The sequence below is a fragment of the Bos indicus x Bos taurus genome, chromosome 22, assembly GCF_003369695.1.
Source record: "Bos indicus x Bos taurus breed Angus x Brahman F1 hybrid chromosome 22, Bos_hybrid_MaternalHap_v2.0, whole genome shotgun sequence".
NCBI classification, from domain to species: Eukaryota; Metazoa; Chordata; class Mammalia; order Artiodactyla; family Bovidae; genus Bos; species Bos indicus x Bos taurus.
This window is the reverse complement of record NC_040097.1, coordinates 46853743-46879692: the sequence shown is the minus strand read 5'-3', so window position 1 is coordinate 46879692 and position 25950 is coordinate 46853743. Positions and strand designations below refer to the sequence as shown.

Sequence of the window (25950 nt, the reverse complement as noted above, 5' to 3'; positions counted from 1 at the left end):
TGGATGGCATCACTGATTCAATGTATACAAACACGGGCAGACTCCGGGAGATGGTGAGGGGCAGGCAGGCCTGGCGTGCCGCAGTCCATGAGGTCACAAAGAGTCAGACATGACTCGGCGAGTGAACACATACACACGCATGACCAATAAGGTGTTAATTCTCAAAAATACATAAACAGTTCATACATCTCAACATCTGAAACACAAGCAACCTGGTTTTAAAAATGGGCAGAAGACCTGAATAGACATTTTTCCAAAGAGGACATGCAGATGGCTAAGAGGCACATGAAAAGCAGCTCAAAACCTCCAATTATCAGGGAAATGCAAACCAAAAAAGGAGATCAAAAAGCCCACAAATAACAAATGTTGCTGAGGATGCAGAGAAAAGGAAACCCTCATACACTGTTGGTGAGAATGTAAATTGGTGCAGTCACTGTGGAAAACACTGTGGAAAAAAGAACTAAAAGTAGAACTACCACAGGATCCAGCAATTCCACTCTGGGGTATATATTAAAAAAAATCCAAGACACTTAATTGGGAAAGACACATGCACCCCAATGTTCATAGCAGCATTATTTACACTTGCCAAGGTATGGAAGCAATCTAAGTGTCCATCAACAGAAAAATGGATAAAGAAGATGTGATACACACACATACACACACACAATGGAATATCACTCAGCCGTAAAAAAAAGAATGAAATTTTGCCATTTGCAACAACATGGATGGATACGTAGGGTACTACACTATGTGAAATAAATCAAATACTGTATGATACCACTTATATGTGGAATCTAAAAAATATAACGACCTAGTGAATGAAGCAAAAAAGAAACAGACTCACAGATATAGAGAAAGAAGTAGCCATTGCCAGTGGGAAGAGGGGAGGGGCAGGGGAGTAAGGGCTACATACCATGATGTATAAAACAAGCTACGGGGATGTACTGTACAACTACAGGGAATAAAGCCAATACTTTAAAATAACTGTAAATGGAGCATAACCTTTAAAATGATGAATCACTATACTGTACACCTGTACAATACTTACATAACATTCTTTACCAACTACACTTCAATTTTTAAAAAGTGAAAAAAAAAATTTTTTTTAAAGTGCCCTCTGCTGAGTCATCTCAGTGTCTGTTCTGGAAAATCTGTTTGTCCTATATCAGGGCCTGTCACAAGTGAACACATCTTCACTTCACAGCAAACAGTAACACTTGCCTCATTTAAGAGAGAAAAGAAGGAAATAAATTTACACTTATGCAGAGGCCCTAGAAGCAAACTGCTGTCCTTGAAGGGTGTGGGGAACCCATCCCCACACTACAGCTGAGCGTCCCATCCTGTCCTCTGTGCCAGGAGGGTACTGAGGTGGGTGGATCCTCAGACCTACTAAACACCACTCCCATGAAGAGCTGTGGGGCTTCCTGGACCTGTCCACAATTCTGAACATTTCCCTCACTCTGTGTGCACAAAGAATTCTTCAAGTTGGTTTCATAAATAATTCACTTGGCTTTTTGTTAGAGTTTATTCTGTTATTCAATCCCTCTACTGGGTTTTAAAATGTGAAAGTCATGTTTTTGTTTTATGGATGCAATAGTCTTTGAAGTCTTTGTGAGAATACCAATTAGAATTTTTTTTTAAGTCTTCTTTCTTATATATATTTTCCCCCCTGTGGCCACCGGCTCATCAGGTTCACCTGGGGCCATTCTTGGGCCAAAGACTCCCCTCAAATGTCCAGCGATTCTTCTTTGTCTGTCTGTCTTCATAAATGAAGACCTCATGAGTGAGTACTGGGCCCTCAGGAATTTTTAGGAGCTCACTTTGAGTTCCTTGGGAGATCTGCTCCTGAAGGATGCTGTGGAAAGCTGTGGGCAGCCTTGCCCTGGGGTGGGTGAGAGAGACAGGAATGAAGACCTAACTTGAGAGGAGCATCCACTCTGGTGGAAGGCAGCCAAAGAGAGAGACCAGGGCAGTCGGCCTGGAAGTCCGTTACTGGTGCGCACACCACACAGGCAGCCTGGGGAAGATCCTGTGATGAGCAGCTCCGAGGTGTGGGTTGGGTCTGGGCCCTGCCCTTCCTCTGAGCCTGGAATTCTTCCAGAGCATCTCAGTATTCCCGCTTCTTTCCCCATGGTGGGCTTTGGTCTCCTAAATTCTGAATACTTTTTCTGTTAATTAACTGTGTCTTCTAGAAACTTCCCAAATTAGGCATCTATTACTGAGACCTTACCTTGTTTCCAGTGAGATTGATTGTGTTTTCACTTAATTTTATACTTATTTTGATCATTTCAATGATTTGCAGAGGCAATCGAGGTAAACACATGAATTTTCTCACTGTTGTAATTTAAAATCTCAGCTTGTTTAGAAAATGTATGTCAATATACATGTATGTTTATGTGTCTATGTGTATACACATAGACACATATACGTTTAACATCAACTACAGTAATGTATGGATAAGTTTAAGGACGCCCTTATTTTCTTCTTTATACTGTTATATACTTCCCAAGTCATAGTCCCTTTCTTTGATACTGTAATTTTTTATAACAATTTCACATATCATAAAAGTCACCATTTTAAAGTCTACTACTCGGTGGTTTCTAGTACAGTCACAAAGGAGTATCACCACCACCACCACGACTGATTTTAGAACACCTTCATCATTCCCTTCAAAACCCATATACGTTAGCAGTCACTCTCCATTCCCTGTTCTCTCCTGCCCCCGGCAAACACCAACATTTCTGTCTCTTTAGATTAGTCTATTCTAGTATTTCTCAAAAATGGAAATCATACAGTGTGTGGCATTTTTCACCTAACGTCTCTTACTTGGCAAAATGTTTTCCGGGTTCATCTCTGTGGTCGTGTGTATCAGTATTTCCTTTTCACGGGTGAGTAATATTTCATTGCATGGCTATATCACATTTATTTATCCATTCATCAGCTGATAGATTGTTTCCACTTTTTGGCTACTACAAACAATGCGGCTATGAACTTCATGTGCAAACTGTGTATTACTTTTATAATTTAAAAAATACTACTTTAGAAAAATTACAAAGTATCTTTTCAAAAATAGTCAGTAAGTCAAACCTTTTACTAATGTAGACTGGCTTTGCTCCTATTACTCAAAAGTATTTGATTTTACTATAGAGAATCCCTTGGACAGAGAAGACTGGCAGGCTACAGTCCGTAGGGTCACAGAGAGCTGGAGACTACTGAAGTGACTTAGCCTGCACACATACATTTAAAACCTTTTTAATACCTGCAAATACTTAGGTTTAATAAATTTTCTAGAAGTAAGCATACATTCTTGCATTAACTGGTAGTCAACTAATACATTTAACCTTCATTTCAACATGGTAAGAGTACACTGATGTATGCGAACAACTTCTATGGTATCTCTTACCATAGTTGTTAGCATAGAAGTTAACAACTTCTATGGTATTTCATGAGATCAGAAAAGTAGGTCTTCCTTTTAAGAATATCATCTTAGAATATATTTCATTCTGTCACGTACAAGATCCAGAAAACAATATTTGTGTGCTGAATTAAAACCTACCCAAACCGTGAAAAAAGAGGGAAAAAAATCTATTTTGCCGCCCACTCGTGGAGTGCAACCTTTAGAAAGGGATTATTTCCATTACATTTTCATCAGGGACTGGCAAAGAAAAGTATATCGTGTTATTACAGAGCCTGGAAATGTAATGACATCCAGGTTGCTAGGCAACACTGCGATGTTAAAGGCCCCAGTATCTGTGATCTCTAGAGACACTCTCAAATTTCATTAAAATCTCATAACCATTATACAGAAAGTCCATGTGGAGTTTATAAACAGACTTAGTTTCTTAACATAATAATGAAGAAATAAAAAAATGCAAATGGCATCAAACTTTTCTGGGACTTAAAAACCAAATATTTTAGAGGCCCAATTAATGAAACCTACATTGTTTCTTGGGGGTTCACAGAAATAAAGTACTATCAGTTTAGAATGAATGAAGTAGTTCATATCCTGAAAACATCGTACTGTGTAGAACTTAGCGACTTTCTTTGAAGAACGGATAAATATGTTCTGGGTATAAATCAGGAAGGGAGGCAAGGTTAATAGGAAATGAGAGTCCCAATCATTATCTGCTTCAAGCAGGGTCATGACAGTGGCATGTTTGCAACTGAAATAGGAATGTAAGATGCTACAGGAAATAATTCTCAGGAACACTTTTCATACATTTCCTTCAGCAATGGTGTCGGAAAAAGCCAATCCCTGAAACAGGAAAAGTTGTGACAGGTCTCAGTCCCACGTGTGGTCACTGGGATGCTGGTCTAGGATTTGCGGCTCAGCTCGCTAAGATGCTCATGAGAATTGGTCTCTGTACCCCACGTGCGGGGCCACCTAGCCTCCTCATCCATCTCCTGAAGTTCTAAGTAAAAATATATAGTGGAAAGGGATTGTGTGGTTTGGTCAGTCTTACCCATCCCACAAATCAAAACACAGGAAGATCAAAGTACTGACATAGATCAGAAGGGTCATTTATTGTGATGGTTGATTTTAAAGGCAAATTCTCAAGCAGAAACTATGCCAGCACGTGAAATCATCAGATTTGCTAAGTTAAACTGGCGGTTACAGAGTGGCTTAGGGTTCTTATGACCCAAATTTTCATTTTCAAAACCCAGCCCCCAGGATCTTGGAGCACGGGTATCTTTACTGATAGACTGGATTGGTGGTTCTCTCTCATGTGTGTGTATACACACACACATGCTTCATCCAGGCTTAGGCAAAATTTTTTATTAGCATATCTGTGATATACAAGTCAACTGCAAAGTGAAAATTCAAATCCTGCAAAAATATATGGGACTTCATTAAATCATTGCTGGCAATGGTGGAAGAACCACATCTAAAGCCTTGGACGAGGGAAGGTCTGACAGATCAACAAGACTGGATGGTCACCAGCCAAAGAAGAGAAAAAAGGGCAGGAGCTTCAAAGGGAAATACTAATTTGAGTAGCAATGGAAAATAAATGAAGACCTTAACCAGCTGTATATATATTAAAAAAAGACACCATTTTATGATGATGCTGAGAAGGTTAAAAATATGAAGGCTGTTATACCATCATGCAATGTCAATAATGTGAGATGACACACGAAAATGCCTAGAAATGCTGGTACAGCTCAATGTGATGGAGTGAAAGCGTCCAGCTACAGATTCTGGTGGGTAGCTGAACACTCAGAAAAAGACCAACCCTCTGCTGACTCCCATGGGCAGGGGGTTGAGGGGTCCCCTCTGTGTCCCGGCTGGAGTCAGAAGACCAGTTCTGGAGAAGACCCAGAACTCTGAAGGTGCCAGCAAGGTCCCTGCCTCTTGCTCAGTCTCACCCACTCTGTCCACACCATCTCACCACCGACATTTCATCCTAGTTTACGCTGACCACTAAGCGGAGCCTTGGTCACCCCTCTTGCCCTGGACGCACACTCACAAGGCTCTCTGCAGCCCCTGCTCCGGCTCCCTGCTCACCCCTCCTCTTGACCTCTGTCCACCGTGCCCTCTGGACAGTCAACAGCACCATCTCAACCTCTTCCAGGATGTTCCCTTCACTTGCTGGCTCTAATGAAAACACCAAGCTTCTTCCCCAAGACAGTATCTCCCTTGCAGGCATCTCTTGACCCCCAGCCTGGAGGTGGCTCCGTGGTCCTCCCTGCTGCTTCCTGACCATTTTCCACCCTCCTTTCAGAATTCCCCAGCTTTAAATCTAATGTCACCAGAGCGTGGCACCTGCTACTCTCCCCTGTTGCAGCTCTCTGGGGATCACTCCGTCCCCAGCTCTCTGTCCTTGTCCCCAGCACCACGCGTGTTACAGTGCTTGGCAACATTTTGTTTGTAAAGAGGGTTCTTCTAGTACCACTCAGGTCTCTGGCTTTCCCTCTCATGACCTTGTTTCCTTCACGTCTCAGACACTTGCTCGTGTGGTTTTACCTGAGACCTGACCTTTGCAGTTACCTGGCAGCCCTCCAGAATCCACACACAAGCAGCTCGCGCTCTGATCACCACCTTTCACCATTTTTCCCCCCAGTCCGAACATCTCTCACTTGTAATTCCAGTCCTGGAGCCCCCACAGCCAACTGGACGTTCCCACTTGGATGTCTGGTAGGGTTCTCAACCATAACATGTCCCAAACTCTGCTCTCGACTTCCCTCCATCCCCCAGATAAGCTCCTCTTGGGTTTTGCCCATTGAGGTTTTAAGTTAAAGCTAAAACTGAAATCACCTTTGACTTTTCTCTTTGCCTCACAGCTCATATCCAATCTTCTGCAAATTCTATTGGTTCTACTTTCAAGTTTTATCCAAAATCTAACTGCCCCGGCCCTGACCAGGACTCCCTGGGTGCCACTAACCCGCTAGTATCTCTCACCCCTCACTTGCTTCAATGACTACTCTCGGGTGTGGCCCCCCTCAGCCCCAAACGCTCCGCAGGTCCCTGCCTACTCAGGATAAAGTCCTGAGTGAGAACACATCTACCGTATGACCCTGTAATCCCACTCCTGGGCATATGTCATGATCTTTGCAAGGATAACTTCCCCCCTCCACTAAAGCCCTTCCCATCATCTCCCTCCTGCCTGATAAATCTATTCCTTGCTCATTTTGCTTTGGACACACAGCCCACTTTGGGGCTCCCAGCACACACTGGGGAGGCACTTGTCCTGCAAACTTAGTAAATGCTGGCCCCTGTCTAGTGTGTCCTGCTCCACTAGCCCCCTGACTTCCTTCAGGTCATTACTGCGGTGTCATCTCACTGAGACCTTCCCTGGTCACACCGACTAGAGTAGCAGGTGTCCCACTGCACTTTCTTCCTTTCCTTCAATGATCTTCTCCTTAGTGCTTTTATTATCTAAAGTATGAACAGTTTATTTTGCGATTGCAGTTATCCTCTCACTCTCCCCAGTAGGCTCCAGCAGGGCAGTGTTCCTAGTCTGTGCTGGTCACAGTTCTATCCCCAGGACTGAGCAGGCACTTCATAACTTGTTGCTGACTCAGTGGTCACTCTTAGTGAAGACTCTTCCTGTATAGTATTACAAAAGGCTATGTAACTCCTTATAAGAATGCCCTCAAAATGTAGTTAAAAGACAAAATCAATTAACTTAAATAAATTTCAGTTTCATTTATTGAGATCAAGCCCCAAACACTTTGTCATTATTTACCAAAGTTGTCAGGTGGCTAGTTTAAATGAAGCTACATGAAGTGGTTAGTTTTCCAGAATTACTTACTCCAGAACAAAAAGGAACTCCTGTGTTGCAAATCATTTATCTTAAACATGGTCAAATATTTCTGGTGATCAATTTAAAAACACCTGCTTATACAAAACAACAATAAGAGTTCATAAGTCACCTTTAAATTCAACTTCTTTCTAACAGCCTGAATTTAAAATACTCTCTCAAAGGAACCCTCCTACACTACTGTTGGGAATGTAAATTGGTACAGCCGCTATGAAGAACAGTACGGAGGTTCCTTAAAAAAATAAAAACAGAACTACTGTATGACCCTGTAATCCCACTCCTGGGGCATATATCTGAAGAAAAACATGACCTGAAAGGATGCATGCACCCCAGTGTTCACTGCAGCATTGTTTACAATAGCCAAGACACAGAAGCAACCTAAATGTCCATCAGCAGAGAAATGGATAACGAAGACGGGGTACATATATACAACGGAATATTACTCAGCCATTAAAAAGAATGAAATAATGTCATTTGCAGCAACATGGATGGACCTAGAGAGTGTCATACTGAGTGATATAAGTCAGGGAAGGAGAAATATCGCATGGCATCCCTTATATGAGGAATCCACAAAGAAACAATACAAAAATGGACTTATTTACAAAATACAAAGAGACTCACAGGCTTATAAAATGAACTTATGGTTGCCAGGCGGAAGGGGTAGTTAGGGAAATGGACATGTACACATTGCTGTATTTCAAATGGATAACCAACAGCACAGGGAACTCTGCTCAGTGTTATGTGGCAGTCTGGATGGGAGGGGAGTTCGGGGGAGAATGGATACATGGATGTGTATGGCTGAGTCCCTTTGCCGTCCACCTGAAATTATCACAACATTGCTAATCAGTTGTACCCCAACACAAAATAAGAAGTTTAAAAAAATACGATACTCTCTCAGACAAATATTTTAAATAGCAACTGAAATTAATTTATCTTCAGTTTTTTCTATAATTATTTAAAAATTGAAAACCCGATGAACATTGGGGTACATGTGTCTCTTTCCCTTCTGGTTTCCTTGGTGTGTATGCCCAGCAGTGGGATTGCTGGATCATAAGGCAGTTCTATTTCCAGTTTTTTAAGGAATCTCCACACTGTTCTCCACAGTGGCTGTACTAGTTTGCATTCCCACCAACAGTGGAAGAGGGTTCCCTTTTCTCCACACCCTCTCCAGCATTTATTAGTTGTAGACTTTTGGATCGCAGCCATTCTGACTGGTGTGAAATGGTAGCTCATAGTGGTTTTGATTTGCATTTCTCTGATAATGAGTGATGTTGAGCATCTTTTCATGTGTTTGTTAGCCCTCTGTATGTCTTCTTTGGAGAAATGTCTATTTAGTTCTTTGGCCCATTTTTTGATTGGGTCATTTATTTTTCTGGAGTTGAGCTGTAGGAGTTGCTTGTATATTTTTGAGATTAGTTGTTTGTCAGTTGCTTTATTTGCTATTATTTTCTCCCATTCTGAAGGCTGTCTTTTCACCTTGCTTAGAGTTTCCTTTGATGTGCAGAAGCTTTTAAGGTTAATTAGGTCCCATTTGTTTATTTTTGCTTTTCTTTCCAATATTCTGGGAGGTGGGTCATAGAGGATCCTGCTGTGATGTATGTCAGAGAGTGTTTTGCCTATGTTCTCCTCTAGGAGTTTTATAGGTTCTGCTCTTACGTTGAGATCTTTAATCCATTTTGAGTTTATTTTTGTGTATGGTGTTAGAAAGTGTTCTAGTTTCATTCTTTTACAAGTGGTTGACCAGATTTCCCAGCACCACTTGTTAAAGAGATTGTCTTTAATCCATTGTATATTCTTGCCTCCTTTGTCAAAGATAAGGTGTCCATATGTGCGTGGATTTATCTCTGGGCTTTCTATTTTGTTCCATTGATCTATATTTCTGTCTTTGTGCCAGTACCATACTGTCTTGATAACTGTGGCTTTGTAGTAGAGCCTGAAGTCAGGTAGGTTGATTCCTCCAGTTCCATTCTTCTTTCTCAAGATTGCTTTGGCTATTCGAGGTTTTTTGTATTTCCATACAAATTGTGAAATTATTTGTTCTAGCTCTGTGAAGAATACTGTTGGTAGCTTGATAGGGATTGCATTGAATCTATAAATTGCTTTGGGTAGTATACTCATTTTCACTATGTTGATTCTTCCAATCCATGAACATGGTATATTTCTCCATTTATTAGTGTCCTCTTTGATTTCTTTAACCAGTGTTTTATAGTTTTCTATATATAGGTCTTTAGTTTCTTTAGGTAGATATATGCCTAAGTATTTTATTCTTTCCATTGCAATAGTGAATGGAATTGTTTCCTTAATTTCTCTTTCTGTTTTCTCATTATTAGTGTATAGGAATGCAAGGGATTTCTGTGTGTTGATTTTATATCCTGCAACTTTACTATAGTCATTGATTATTTCTAGTAATTTTCTGGTGGAGTCTTTAGGGTTTTCTATGTAGAGGATCATGTCATCTGCAAATAGTCAGAGTTTTACTTCTTCTTTTCCAATTTGGATTCCTTTTATTTCTTTTTCTGCTCTGATTGCTGTGGCCAAAACTTCCAAAACTATGTTGAATAGTAATGGTGAAAGTGGGCACCCTTGTCTTGTTCCTGACTTTAGAGGAAATGCTTTCAATTTTTCACCATTGAGGATAATGTTTGCTGTGGGTTTGTCATACATAGCTTTTATTATGTTGAGGTATGTTTCTTCTATTCCTGCTTTCTGGAGAGTTTTTATCATAAATGGATGTTGAATTTTGTCAAAGGCTTTCTCTGCATCTATTGAGATACGCAGCACTGTTTATAATAGCCAGGACATGGAAGCAACCTAGATGTCCATCAGCAGATGAATGGATAAGAACGCTATGGTACATATACACAATGGAGTATTACTCAGCCATTAAAAAGAATACATTTGAATCAGTTCTAATGAGGTGGATGAAACTGGAGCCTATTATACAGAGTGAAGTAAGCCAGAAGGAAAAACACCAATACAGTATACTAACACATATATATGGAATTTAGAAAGATGGTAACAATAACCTGGTGTACGAGACAGCAAAAGAGACACTGATGTATAGAACAGTCTTATGGACTCTGTGGGAGAGGGAGAGGGTGGGAAGATTTGGGAGAATGGCATTGAAACATGTAAAATATTATGTAAGAAACGAGTTGCCAGTCTAGGTTCGATGCACGATACTGGATGCTTGGGGCTAGTGCACTGGGACGACCCAGAGGGATGGTATGGGGAGGGAGGAGGGAGGAGGGTTCAGAATGGGGAACACATGTATACCTGTGGCGGATTCATTTTGATATTTGGCAAAACTAATACAATTATGTAAAGTTTAAAAATAAAATAAAATTAAAAATAAATAAATAAAAACTGAAAACCCAAAACCCAATTCTGATTCTGTTAAGCTGTTATGTACAGCTTAACAACTTGAAAACAACCCTTTAGAATAAAGGAAGGTATTCCTATGAATCCAACACAGACATTAACCATTCTTCCAGTGGACAGAGTTCATTTATTAAAGTCAGAGGAAGGCACACACAGAAATATCAGCATGACACCCCTTTGTGTGAATAGAGTATACACAGAAACTTGAAAAATATGGTAAAATGACAATTCTGATAATTCTTGATCATGCAGGTGTTCATCATATTACTCGCCCAACTTTGGTGTGGTTTTTATAACAGAAAGGTGAGTAAAAATATCCATGGCAATGGGAACTTGAAAGAGGAGAGGGCCCTTGGAGAAAGAATTTTGACAGAAGAATTTCAGCTGGTGAGTAGAGAGCTGAATCTTCTGATATAAAAAAAGTCAAAAAAGAAAGGAAGTGATGCTGCCCAGGGCCCACAGACATCAGATGGAGAAAGAAGACAGGAAGGACCCCAGCCTGGTCATGAGGAGCCTCCAAGTGGAAGGGGGCAGTGGGTGGGGGGCGAGATGAGCGTAGGAATCAGGAGGAGAATGAGACCTGCTCCAAGTGGGTTTCACAGATGCCTTCTCTGCTACTTGTACATCCTCAGGAAACCTACAGCAAAGATCCACACACTTCCTTGGGCTCTTTGAGGTGGATGTGGTTTCACTCTCAGAAACACAGAAGTTTCGGTCCTAAGAATGACTGGCAGTAAATGGTGACCTTATTCCACTGGCCGTAAGCTTCCTGATTCTGTGTTGCTCAAAATCTCAGGAAACTAAGGAAAAACTTTTTAGGCAAGATGTTTCTTTGTTGGAAAGACACAGCTAAATTAAAGAGTTCTCAATAACTTGTGAGTCCTATGGCAATCATGGGCAGAGATGCTCAACCATAAATGGTGTGTATGGATTCAGGGAAAGATCCCTCTTGGAAACTCCTGAGAGAATCCTCTCAGAGTCTCAGGAAAATGTTCTAAGGGATGAGATTTCACAAGAATGGATTGCAGTGGCTTTTTATGCCTTTGGGTACATAGTGTTTCTCTAAAAATTTTCACAACAATCTCCCCACGTTTTTCTCCTTTAGGAAATAAGCCAAGAAAAGAAGGATTTACCATGAGAAAAAGTAGCTAGGCGAGGGCGAGAGAGAGAGAGGTATCATTTTGCCTTTTGCTCCACCTGAAGGAATAGTTCTTCACTTTTCTAATAGCAATTAGGTCCCTTCTGATTCGACATCTACAACTTATCCTGCTACTGAAATAGAAAACGAACGGCTTCAGAATTCCTCCTTTTCTTATTTGGTATCCTCAGAGCTTTGAAAACTCTGTACTTGAAGATACTACTGTTACACCGATTTTCAGCAACACAACATCTCTGTTCTTATGGTGAAAATGAAAGGGCGAGGGGGCCCACATGAGAATTTGGAAGAGAAATGATGGTGAGCATACAGCAAGATTTTCTGAAAGGCACAGGGAAAAGGGTCCCCAAGGAGTGGATATTTGTAATAATCTTTAATACTAATCCATTCATGACTACAAGACTGGATTAGAACAAATGAATTAGTCATTTCCAGTAGTCATGTACGGATGTGAGAGCTGGACCATAAAGAAGGCTGCGGGCCAAAGAATTGATGCTTTTGAACTGTGGTGTTGGAGAAGACTCTTGAGAGTCCCTTGGACTGCAAGGAGATCCAACCAGTCCATCTTAAAGGAAATCAGTCCTGAATATTCATTCGAAGGACGGATGCTGAAGCTGAAACTCCAATATTTTGGCCACTTGATGCAAAGAGCTGACTCATTTGAAAAGACCCTGATGCTGGGAAAGATTGAAGGTGGGAGGAGAAGGGGATGACAGAGGATGAGAAGGTTGGATGGCATCATCAACTCAATGGACTTGAGTTTGAGTAAACGCCGGCAGATGGTGATGGACAGGGAGGCCTGGCATGCTGCAGTCCATGGAGTCACAAAGAGTTGGACACGACTGAGCAACTGCACTGAACTGAATACTAATCATCTTCAGAGAGTGGTCCCAAGTCCCACTCGTCCCACCTCTGCTGCACCAGGCAGACGGGTGGGTGGGCAGGTGAATGTGGCCCCAGCATGTCACCATCACCCTGTTGTGGACCATCCTCTTCTTTCACAGAGTAGTCAACAGCACACATTTAAGCCAGTTTTATAGAACAAGCTTGTGGTGGTTTGTATGTAGTCAACATTTTGAGCATTAGAGTAAGCTAGCTTTAATTAAGAGACAGGTATTTAATTTGCAATCATTACACTGAAAAAACTCCCACTGATTATCAAGTTTAGGGGACAGGTAAACTTGCAGCCATGAAATTAAAAGACGCTTACTCCTTGGAAGGAAAGTTATGACCAACCTAGACAGCATATTGAAAAGCAGAGACATTACTTTGCCAACAAAGGTCCGTCTAGTCAAGGCCATGGTTTTTCCAGTGGTCATGTATGGATGTGAGAGTTGGACTGTGAAGAAAGCTGAGCGCCAAAAAATTGATGCTTTTGAACTGTGGTGCTGGAGAAGACTCTTGAGAGTCCCTTGGACTGCAAGGAGATCCAATCAGTCCATTCTAAAGGAGATCAGTGTGTTCATTGGAAGGACTGATGCTGAAGCTGAAACTCCAATACTTTGGCCACCTCATACGAAGAGTTGACTCATTGGAAAAGACTCTGATGCTGGGAGGGATTCGGGGAAGGAGAAGGGGACAACAGAGGATGAGATGGCTGGATGGTATCACTGACTCGATGGACATGAGTTTGAGTGAACTTTGGGAGTTGGTGATGGACAGGGAGGCCTGGCATGCTGCGATTCATGGGGTCGCAAAGAGTCAGACACGACTGAGCAACTGAACTGAACTGAACTGACTGAAACTTGGAAGAGATCTGAAGGGTTTCTATCACAGTAAAGCTGGAGTGCAAAGTATAATTATAAAACCACCAAACTTCCTGGTAAATGACAGTTACATAATTAAATCCTTAGGTTTCCTCAACTTTTTTTCAATGTTCTAAATACAGACTAAATAAGGAAGAGCACCCTGGGGGCAAAACATATCCCAATGCCATCAGTACAAATTAAACATCCTATTTCTTTCATCTGTTAGTGAAAATTCTGCTTTTACAAAGTTACTAGTCACAAGACTGGGAGTTTAAACAGATATTTCAAGAAAGGGCCTTTTGTGTAACTCATAGGGAAGAAACTGCCATAATATTCCCAAGACAGCTCTCTAGTAACCACATTGTACCTGTTACAGACACACTCATTGCTGCTGCTGCCGCTAAGTCATGTCAGTCGTGTCTGACTTTGTGTGACCCCATAGATGGCAGCCCACCAGGCTCTGCCATCCCTGGGATTCTCCAGGCAAGAATACTGGAGTGGGTTGCCATTTCCTTCTTCAATGCATGAAAGTGAAAAGTGAAAGTGAATTCACTCAGTCATGTCCGACTCTTCACAACCCCATGGACTGTAGCCTACGAGGCTTCTCGGTCCATGGGATTTCCCAGGCGAGAGTACTGGGGTGGGTTGCCATTGCCTTCTCTGAGACACACTCATTACTGGGCCCTAGAAATGGCAGGGCCAAGTGTATTTGGAGTCACCCTTTCTGAAATCCTCCAGGCTCACTTGGGCTTGGGGAAAAGTGGGCACTCCTCAATCAGGGCTTAAAAGGAGACGGTCTCACAGAGTAGAACTTTCTGTAAGTGTTTTACAGATTTAGTGCAATCTCTATGAAAATTCCCATGGCATTTTTCACAGATATAAACAACTCTAAAATTTGTATGGAACCACAAAAGACCCCAAGCAGCCACAGAAATCTTGAAGAAGAGCAACAAAGCTAGAGGCATCACACTCCCTGGTTTCAAACTATATTACAAGTATATAGCAATCAAGACAGTATGGTACTAGCAGAAAAACACACAGATTAATGGAATAGAATAGAGAGCCCAGAAATAAACCCATGCCTATACGGTGAACCAGTTTTTGAAATAGGAGCCAAGAATATAAGGCAGAGAAAGATCAGTCTCTTCAATAAATGGTGCTGGGAAAACTGGACACATGAAAAAGAATGAAACTGAACCACTATCTTACACCATACACAAAAACTAACTCAAAACGGATTAAAGACTTGAACATAAGAGCTAAAACCATCAAACTCTGGGGAGAAAACATAAGCAGTAAGCTCCTTGACTCTGGTCTTAGAGATGATGTTTCGGATCTGACATGGAAAGTGAAGGCAACAAAAGCAAAAACAAACAAGCGAGACTAAGACAAACCAAAAAGCTTCCGCACGATGAAGGGAACCATCAACAGAATGAAAGAGCAACCTACCTCACGGGAAAAGAATACCTGCAAATCATATGTCTGACAAGGGATTAATATCCAAAATATAGAAAGAATTCATACCAGTGAATAATAAAAAACCTTACCAATCCAATTAAAAAGTAAACAATTAAAAAATGGGCAGAAGATCTGCATAGACAGTTTTCCACAGAAGACATACAGATAACCAACAGGTACATGAAAATATACTCACCATTATTAAAAATCAGGGAAATGCAAATCAAAACTACAATGAGATATCAACTCACACATGTCAGAATGGGTATTATCAAAAAGAAAAACAACAAGTATTGGCAAAGACATGGAAAACATGGAACACTAGTGCACTGTTGGTGGGAATATAATTTGGTGCAACCACCCTGGCAGACAGTGAGGAGGTTCCTCAAAAATTTAAAAATACAACTTCCTTAAGATCCAGAAATTCTACCTCTGGGTATTCATCCAAAGAAAACAAAAACATTAGTTCAAAAAGATATATACACCCCAGTGTTCACAGCAGCATTATTTACAACAGCCAAGATATGGAAACAATCTAAATGTCCAAGAATAGAAGAAGATGTGATACATACACATATACAGTGGAATATTATTGCCATAAAAAAGAATGAAATCTTGCCATTCGTGACCACATGGATGGACTGACCTTGAGGGAATTACGCTAAATAAGTCAAGCAAAGAAAGACCAATTCCATACACTCTCACTTATATGTGGAATCTTAAAAGAAAAAAAGAAAGAAAAGGCCAAACTCATAGAATCAGAGAAGAGATAAGTGGTGAGGGCTGGGGAGTGGGTCAAAACTGGTGAGGAGATTAAAAGGTACAAATTTCCAGTTAGGAAATAAGTCAGTCATGGGGATGTAATGTATATAGCACAGTGACTATAGTTCATGATATTATACTGTATATTTGAAAATTGCTAAGATAGTAAACATTAAAAGTTCTAATCACAAGAAAAATGTGTAACTATGTGTGTGACACATGTTAACTCTACTTATTATGGTGATCCTTTTGTGATATATACAAATATCAAATCACTATCTTACATACCTAAAACTAATCTAATGTTATATGTCAGTTTTGCCTCAATTAAGAAAAACAAAAAGAGAAGTGCTCTTGGAAGGAATGTGCATTTAATGTCCTTTAAGGTAGGCCTTAAGGAGCTTTTCTTTTCCTTTTTAACTTCTTACAAACAGAAGGCTGCAATTAACAGGCCTCCTTAATCCAGTTACTGAATCAGGTAACAAATCTTGACTGATCCCTGTCTCTCTATCAAATCTGGTTCCTCCAGTCCAAGTAGGAGAGCCTGAGAAGCCGGCCCCGTTAAGATTTAAGGATTTAAGTACAGGAAATCTGTCACAGTCTTTCTTTCTCCCGGGTTCCCATCTTCCATGCGTCTGCCTATCCAGTCTCATCCATTCCTCAGAAACCTGGAGGCAACAGAGTGGAGGGGACTGAAGTGTCAGGCTGGGGACCAACTGAATGCCTATCAAAGCACCGCTCAGTCTCACCTGTGCATCTATAAAGCACTCAAACGAGCAGACACTATACAATGAATAGCAAAAATGAATACTCGCCCACAACAAAAGTAGAGATTATCTTATAGAAATTTCTTACTCCCAGCTCAGTGGCTGCTTATTAAATTCCAATCGCAGGCCAGGTGCTATGAGAAAGCCTTATTTCACAGTAAAAGTAATTTGAACTCAATTGAGGTGCTACCACTATCCTTTGGTTTCAGAGACTAGAACTTCCTAATTCTAACAACTTGTCTAAACTCCGAATGCCTGGTCCCCTCTGGCCCGTCTTGGTCCTTTCTCATGTCTGTCTGTCTAGCCCTGTGGGTTTCGGGGCCATTATTCAGGATGTGCTTCCTCCTGGTCCATGCGTGGATGACCAACACATCGTCCACACTCAGTTCAAACACCATGTCCTGCTCAACTTCCTCCCGCAAGGGGCTGTTTCTGTGGGACTCTGCTGGCTCCTCTACACAGCGCCAATCAGATTCTGCTTCATAAGGAAGCTCGTGTTTCTGTCTCACTCCAGTTAGTGATCCTTGAGGACAGGGAGCAGGAAGATCATTCTTTACTCTCTTAGTATCCCCAGTGTAGTGCAGGCACAGAGTAGTAACTCTTATTTTCCCACAATGAAGAATGAATCTCTTAGGTGCCTTCCTGATAGAAACTCAGTCAGACTCAGCTTACTGAATGCCCTCAGAGTCCAGACCAGTACTGGGCAGGGCAGTGGCAAAGCAGTCAGCTACTTGGCAAGGGTACAGGTGAGGCTCAGTTGAACTCTGTTGATGCCAGCCCTGCCGATTCCCAGTTGGTAGCCTAGGGAGTGTCATATAAGTTCTCTGAGCCTTAGTTTTTAACCTACAAATGGGAACAATCACTGAAGCTGGTCTCTAAGAGTGCTGTGAAGATTAAATGAGGTGATGCATCAAAAGTTCTTATCACAGTTAGAAACATAATCGGCTGACCACTGCAACACACTGAAGATACAAAAATGAACAAGACCGCACCACTACCCTGAACAAGGGTAAGGTATGAAGGTGAGAATAAACTGTGAGTTGACAGTACAGATCCACGGCAGCCACAGAGGTGAAGACGGGAAGCAGTGAGAGAGAGAGGGCAGGAAGGCTCACATCAGCTGGGGAGTGGGCGCTGGCACCATACGCCTCTTTGCGTCATCTGCTGCTGTTTCTCTCCAAACATACTGAACTCAGTACCAAGTTTAAGCAGAATTGAGCCTCAGGATAGGCAAGCTCAAGACCCAGAATCCCTGATTTTGCATCACCTGAATCCAACACTGATTGACTGAGGGATAATTTAGAAAGTTTTCAGAAGATGATAAAGCACTTATCACAGACGGCTGGCAAACTTTATATTATGTTTACTACAATCATTTGAGTCAGTTCTAATGAGGTGGATGAAACTGGAGCCTATTATACAGAGTGAAGTAAGCCAGAAAGAAAAACACCAATACAGTATACTAAAGCATATATATGGAATTTAGATAGATGGTAACAATAACCCTGTATACGAGACAGCAAAAGAGACACTGATGTATAGAACAGTCTTTTGGACTCGGTGGGAGAGGGAGAGGGTGGGAAGATTTGGGAGAATGGCATTGAAACATGTAAAATATCATGTATGAAACGAGATGCCAGTCCAGGTTCGATGCATGATACTGGATGCTTGGGGCTAGTGCACTGGGACGACTCAGAGGGATGGTATGGGGAGGGAGGAGGGAGGAGGGTTCAGGATGGGGAACACATGTATACCTGTGGCGGATTCATTTTGATATTTGGCAAAACTAATACAATTATGTAAAGTTTAAAAATAAAATAAATAAAAGATTTACCAATGGGGGAAAAAAATTAAATTAAATTAAAAATAAATAAATAAATAAATAAATGAAAATAAAAAATTAAAAAAAGGATAAGCAGCACCAGAAATTACTTTTAGTTTCACACACACAGATAAAGTCACCAGGATTCAACTTTTCTCCCACAAACAAAACCTACCTGATCCTATAGGGGGCAGGTCAGAAACTATAAGGAAATCATTTCAGACTGTGAAATTAACTAAAAGATGGTGTAGTCTGGTTACTTTGACTAAGTCGGTATCTAATTGTTTTCTACATGATTAAATTAATCTGGTTTTAGAAAATGATGTAATTTATTTCAGAGACAAGTCCATAATCGCTTGTCTGCAAATCTAGAAAGCTCTGAAAATCAATTTTTTTTGTAAGTTTCGTTTAAAAACATATTTGGTGGCAAAACCTGACTTCCATGGAGTCACATATAATTTTTATTTGCCCACTTAGTGGGAATGTTCATAAATTTTGGGACAGAAATATTACCATGCTTGACAACAGTGCTGCCCTGGTGACCCCTATAGGATCATGTCATATATAGCCTAAGAAACCATGCCAAGAAGATCTGAAAATTATAAATTCCAAGCTAAACCTCATCCTAAGGTTTTCAAATAAGAGATGGTGGATCTCTATAAAATTAATCGTATCAGACAGGAGGTCAATATTCCCCAAGCTTTTGTAATTCAACACTAAATACACGATTTTGCCACATCTACAGATCACTCATGTTACTACATTTTCTAGTACTTGATTTCACATTGACGCGCCTTTTTTAACTGAATAAAACTATTTTAAAAAAGAACACATGTATAATAATTTTTTTTTAATTAAAATTGAATAAAAAAAATAAAAAAAAAAAGAAATAAACTTTGCAAGAGCCAGGAAAAAAAAAAAAAAAGAAGTCTCTCTACTGAAAAAGCTGGTCATCTGAGAGGCTTACTCTCTATTAAAAAAGGAAGATTCAAGAGGTGTTAAAGACACAGTCGTACCAAAGTAAGAGTTTCACCTTTAAATTATCAGAAAGAGCAAAATGAAATGGAAGAGGAAATAACTGCCTTATTATGTGATTCAGTGTCATCTAGTGCTGGGCTGGATTACCATGCCAAGATCTACTGTGCCCAGAAATATTTATCCTACACGCTGGGAATCTTACCTAAACTGTGTTATGCAGGGAGCCACTTCACTAGACAGGAAGCACTGCCGGGGTTGGGAGGTCTTGCCTATTACATAAAGGTAAAAGGTCGCAGCAAGAAGGGTAACTCTCTCTCTCTCCTTTAGTTCTGTCACCCATAACCTGCCATGGAGATTCTGCTCCATCCTGTACTGCAGCTGTTTATCAAATTAACACAAAACCTGTCTTGTGGACAACTCTCTGGAGCATCCACAGCCTGTGCTGCCAAAGGCTCCCTCACAACAACTGGATCTAGAAGTGACCACACACAGACAAGCCAAAACATGACACAACCTAATGAGCCTACTCCTCAGCTAACTTCACCAACAGCTACTGTAAACAGTGGCCTTCAAAACCGGCAGAACAAGATTTGTTGTAAAAAGTCTTCAAAAGGACCTTCAGGTAAACATCAGCTGTACACATTTTTAAAAACAAAACATAAAGGTGCAGAAGGGAATTTTTTCCCTAAAGTACAATACTGGAAGTTAGAAATACTGTGAGTTTGAAAATCTCCACTTTGCAGCTGCTAAAAAATTTAAAAAATAATAACCACACATTGATTTAACAAAATGATCGAAACTAACATCACCAGTAAACGGCAAATAGACCATCATGAGCTTCTGGATCTGATGGATTTCTTCTGGGACTTACCTGAATCGAGTTGTCCAGAACACAGCAGAGAGACCTAAATGGAGGGGAAATGCTACAAAATACCTGGCCCATTCTTCAGAAACCTCATGAAAGACAAAGAACGGCTACAGAACTATCCCGAATGAAGCACATCTGTCTACTACAATGCATGATGCTAGACTGGAATCTATACTGGAAAACAAGCTATACAGGACATTACGGGGACAGTTGACAAAGTTGGAATATGGATGGCAGATTAGTAAAAGATTTGTATCAATGTTAAATTTCCTGACTTTGATAACCCATAGTTAAGAGAACATTCATTTCATTAGGAAATACACACTCACATATTAAGGGATAAGCACAAATAATATGTCTAACTCTCTCATAGTTCAGCAAAAATTCTGTGTACATACAAATAGATATGTGGAATATGATAAATGTTAACAGTAGGTGACTACAGGGAAAGGTAATCATGAGTTCTTAAAAGGAGGTCAAAAAACCTGACTACTCCCCGTGTTCTGGCTACCACTAAGGCTACCTGCCCAGTTTCTGTGTGGACTCACCATTCTTCTGAGAATCCTCAACAGAAGCTTCTGGTCCTTCAGGTCCTCTTTGGATGTCAGCAAATCAGCGAAAGTCTCTGCATTTTCAGGAGACAGGCTCTCTGGGTTTTCCCCTCCATACAACTGAACCAGTATAGACAGACACTTGGATGAAACTTCAAAAATTTCAGGATCCTCGTTAGGAAGCTGAAAATTAACAAATAGGACTTCATCAGCTTCACTGACGATGATGTTGGTATTCCTCAAGAATTACAGCTTAAAAGATAGAATGTCAGTCTGAGTACAAACTTTAATTAATTGAATATTCTTGTGAATGGATCTTTTTCAAAATGTAAAGAGTAACTCAAACAAGACTAACAGCACAAAACCAGAAGGAAATTCTACAGTCTTTCCTTTAATCCATAGTGATGAATGGCCTGTGACAAGCAAAGGACCAATTATATATTACATGCATATTTACACATGCATATGTTCATACAGGAGCGTGTGTGTCTATGGGTGTGGAAACACTGATTTTTCCGAGGCACAACTCTTACATTCTTGTTGACATAGCTTGTTTAGGAAAATCCACTTCCTAGAAGATATTAAGAAATGGTTTGAACTGTTTCCAAATCATTATTGACTAAACAGGTGGTAGAGAAAGTACTGTTTCTATATTACAAGGTATATTATGAAATAATAATCATACCATAGCATTTTGATCTTTTAATTTTTAAAGTTTTATTTCTAATACCTTTGTTGAGATACAATTCCTAGGTCATACAACTTAGTGATTTCATGTGTATACATCATTCAACGATTTTTTAGTATATTCAGAGTTGTGCAAACACCACCAGAACCAATTTTAGAATTTTTTCATTTTAACTGAAAAAGAAACCCTGTATCATCTCCTTCTCCCTACCCAGTCAGTACTAACCTGCTTTCTTTGGATTTGCCTGTTCTAGACATTTCAGATACTTGAAATCATACAAAATACGATCCTTTGTGACTGGCTTCTTTCTCTTAGCATGTTTTCAGGATTCATCCATGCTGTAGCACGTATCAGCATTTCATTTCTTTTTATCATGCAATGGATATGCCACATTTTGTTTATCCATTCATCAGCTGATGGACGTTTGAGTTGTTTTCACTTTTGACCAGTATGAGTAGTACTGCTGTGAACATCTGTGTATACATTTTTGTGCACACATGTTTTGTTTCTCAGGTATATACTTGGAAGTGAAATTGCTGAGTCACACAATAAGTAACTCTATGTTTCACTTTCTGAGGAATTGCCAGACTCTTTTTCAAAGCCGCCATTAGCACCAGCCAAGCATGCGAGTTTCAGGTTGCCCACATCCTCACCAACACTCGTCATTACCTATCTTCTCAATCACAGACACCCTAGTGTGTGTGGAGCGGCCACCCATGCGGTCTTTCATCTGTACTTCCCTGATGGTTAGTGATGCTGAGCATCTTTTCACGTGCATTTTGGTCATTTGCGAATCTTCTTTGGAGAAATGTTTACTCAGATCTTTTCTCATTTTTAAAACTAGGTCATTTGTCTTATCACAATTAAGTTTAAGTATTCTTTATATATTTTAAATACAATTCCCTTTATATATTTTAGATATAATTCCCTCAGCAGATACACATTTCAAAACTGTTTTCCCATTCTGTGGATTGTCTTTTCACTTTCTTGACAGTGTCCTTTGAAGCACAAAATATTTTTTATTTTGATAAAGTCCAATACCTATTCATTTTATTGCTTGTGATTTTGGTGTCAAACCTAAGAAACCATTGCCTATTTCAAGGTCCTGAGATTTACACTTCTAAGAATTTTTATTGTGTTAGCGCTTACATGTTTCCTTCTAAGAACTTTATAGTTTAGCTTTTACATTTAAGTCTTTCCGTTTTCATCTTTGCATATAAGTAGAGAACCGACTTCATTCTTTTGCGTGTGAATGAATCTTATTTTGAGACACTGGCAGGTTCATATGCCATTATAAGAAATAATACACGTGGTGACCCCCAGACCCCGCTCCTGAGGGTCTCCTGACCCACCTCCCTGCTCTCTCACACCTCGTTCCAGCCTTTAGGAGCATTCCCTTGGGCCTGGTGGTCCCCGACTCGTCCTGTCATAACAGGCTTCAGAAGGATCCAAAGATGCTGGGAACCCTAAGCCCCAGATCCTGGTTGTTTTCCAGACCCTTTGGAGGCAAAGCATAAGGACTCCTGCCTTTTTGTGCCACAAAAGGGGACACAAAGATACCCTTGCTCTCCCGCTCTCCTCTCTGGGGGATTCACTGGGTCACTACTTAGGAGGAGGTCTCTGGGCCTTGCTGACCTTTCTCTCCCTCCCCTTGACCCCCGCAGCCAGCCTGTGGTTCTTTTCTCCTGCTCTCCCTAGAGTGTAAAATTAGGTTGATTTCTGCTGTGGTCTGTCAAGAATCTCTCCTGCTGGGGGAGGGCCTTGGTTCCTCGTCTGGAATGAGAGACCCTGGAGTGCAACACGGGCTTGCTCTCGGACATGCGTGCCATCCTCCTGACTATAAAAAAAAAAAAAAAAGAAATAATACAGAGAGAGACCATACACACTCCATCTGACCTCCCCCAATGGAAACATCTTGCATAACTATAGTACAAGATCACAACCAGGAAATTAACCTGCACATTAAGACAGCCACTCCTGCTTTTTAAAAATTAATATTTTCACCATATATACTTTGCAACCTTTTACTTTCAACCTGCCTGTATCATTATATTTGAAGTGAGATTTTTGTAGACAACATACTGTTGGATCGTGTTTTGTTATCCCCTCTAGTCATCTCTATCTTTTAATTGGTGCCTTTAGATCATTTAATTTTTAAGATAACAGAAAAATGCTAGGGTTTAAGTCTAACATGCAATTTTATTGCTTGTCTTCTATTTATTCCCCATTTACTTTTCTGATCCCTTTTTTTTTAAACCTTCCTGTGGGTTATCTGAACATTTTGTTTTTGATAAGAATTATTAAATTCTCTTTTACTCTCAGTGTTCGTTCCTTAGGGCTGACATAAAAAGTACCACCAACTGGGTGGCATAAACAACAGAAATGTATTACCTCACAGCTCTGGAAGCCAGAAGCTTAAAAATCAAAGAGCAGGACCTTGCTGCCTCTGAAACCCAAAGAAGAATATTCCCTTGCTTCTTTCTGGCATCTGATGATTTTCTGGAAACCCAGGCATTGCTTAGCTTGTGGCTGCATAACTCCTATCTCTGCCCGCGTCATCCCATGGGATTCTCCCGAGTCTCTTGTCTTCACATGGTTGTCTTCTAATGAAAACGCTAGTCATACTGGAGTAACGATGCACTCTTACTCGAGTCTGGCCTCATCTGGAATGTCAGTGTTTTCAGATAAGGTTTAATATTCTGAGGTGCTGGGAGTTAGGACTTCAGCATCTCATTTTTTGGGGGGGACACAATTCAACCTGTTACACTGCCTATCAACTTTGTCTCTTTCGGGCTCAGCTGTTTGTTCACCTTGGTTTCTCTGCTTCAGGCTATCAGGCTTCCCCAAATGTCTGGTGGTCCCTGGCATCCTATTTTATGAATGAAAGAGTGGGCAGATTAGTACAGGCAGATGGCTCCAACTTCCTTTGCATTTGTGTATATCTGTTTCTTCATGCTGCTTTCCCTGTGACTTCTTCAAATCTTCTCTGTGATTTCTTCAAACTCTGAAATGCTTCTTTTGTAAGTAATGACCCCATCTTAGAAATCACATCAGATAGCTGGCTCATCCTCTTCACAGTGCAGACCCTGAGATATTAAGCTGGAAGAAAGCTGAGCACAATGACTGAAGCAAGGGGCTTGACTGGCCTGCCAGTTCTAAAAGCTCGTCTTCCAATAGCCTGGTAGGAGTCTAGGGCCTCCAGCAGTTTTCCACTTGAAGTTTACAGATCAACAGCATCTGTTCCCACCTTCTGGTGAGTTTTCTCCTCTGTATGTTCTGGGTAATAGGTTTCTTCACTAGATTTTGATTCAGTTCCATCTGCTTTCTATCATTGAGTAATTGCATGAGATTTCTTTTCCATTAACAGCTTCTTCTTCCGCTCTCCCATGATTATAAGATATTTGAGGCTTTCTCTATTTTCATAGCTTTTGGGTAGCCAGTGAGACAGGTATTTATGCTTCTACTTCAATCTACTGTAACATCTCTTCATTTATGAGTTAGTTTAGCTTCATTGTTGAAATGATGGGAGGATGCTTATCATAAGTAGTAACTCCAAAGATGGCTTATTTGTTGGATTCTTGTAAAACTGACGTTTTGACATTTGTGTTGTATATGTGTGAGCCCTGCCCCACCACTACAGAAAAGATGGTGATGGTATAAAATCTCCCTGGAATAACAGAATAAGGATATACCCAATTATCTGAAGAAACAAACTGGTAGAAAAATACATGAAACAATGGTTTTTAAGATACCAGACATGAGGCAACGTAGGAAAGTGATGCCAAATAACAGAGGTGAGCTCCACTCCTCTCCCAGGTTAGAGGCTTATGAGGTCTCGAGGCCTAAGAGAGACAGCAACTGAGGTGGGACAAGCAGATTTTTTAAGCTGAGGAGACACAGTGAAAAGTCTCAGAAAACCAAAGCTAGAGTCCATAGGCCAAAGTACTAGAGAGAAGAGAGCAAGGGAAAGCTCACACTGAAGAAACTGGTAGCCTGGAAGGTATTTTATCTATTAGAGAAAATGAATTTCTGCTTAAAAACCTTTCTACCAAGACAACTATAGGCTTAGATGGCATTGATGGCAAATTCTACCAAAGATTCAAGGAAGATGTAATACCAAGTCTATACACATTTTTTCAGAAAGCTAAAGAAAATGGACAGTTCCAAACTCATTCTGTGTGGCCAGTATTTCAGTTCAGTTGCTCAGTCGTGGCCTACTCTTTGCAACCCATGGACTGCAGCATGCTAGGCTTCCGGGTCCTTCACCAACTCCTGGAGCTTTCTCAGGCTCATATCCATCGAGTCAGTGATACCATCCAACCATCTCATCCTCTGTCATCCCTTTCTCCTCCCGCATTCAATCCTTCCCAGCAGCAGGGTCTTTTCCAAGGAGTCATTTCTTCACATCAGGTGGCCAAAGTATTGGAGTTTCAGCTTCAACATCAGTCCTTCCAATGGAATATTCAGGACTGACTTCCCTTAGGATGGACTGGTTGGATCTCCTTGCAGTCC

The 25950-nt window shown here is 40.7% G+C and overlaps 1 protein-coding gene across 4 annotated transcripts in view; it reads right to left on the bottom strand.

Annotated features, from left to right (window-relative positions):
• The window catches only part of ULK4 (unc-51 like kinase 4), a 519962-nt gene that overhangs the window by 96413 nt on the left and 397599 nt on the right, over nucleotides 1–25950 (bottom strand). For all 4 annotated transcript variants that reach the window (XM_027522707.1, XM_027522705.1, XM_027522704.1 and 1 more), the window contains one exon: nucleotides 20748–20933. In XM_027522707.1, the coding sequence (XP_027378508.1) occupies nucleotides 20748–20933 (186 nt within the window). The remainder of the gene's footprint in view (nucleotides 1–20747; nucleotides 20934–25950) is intronic.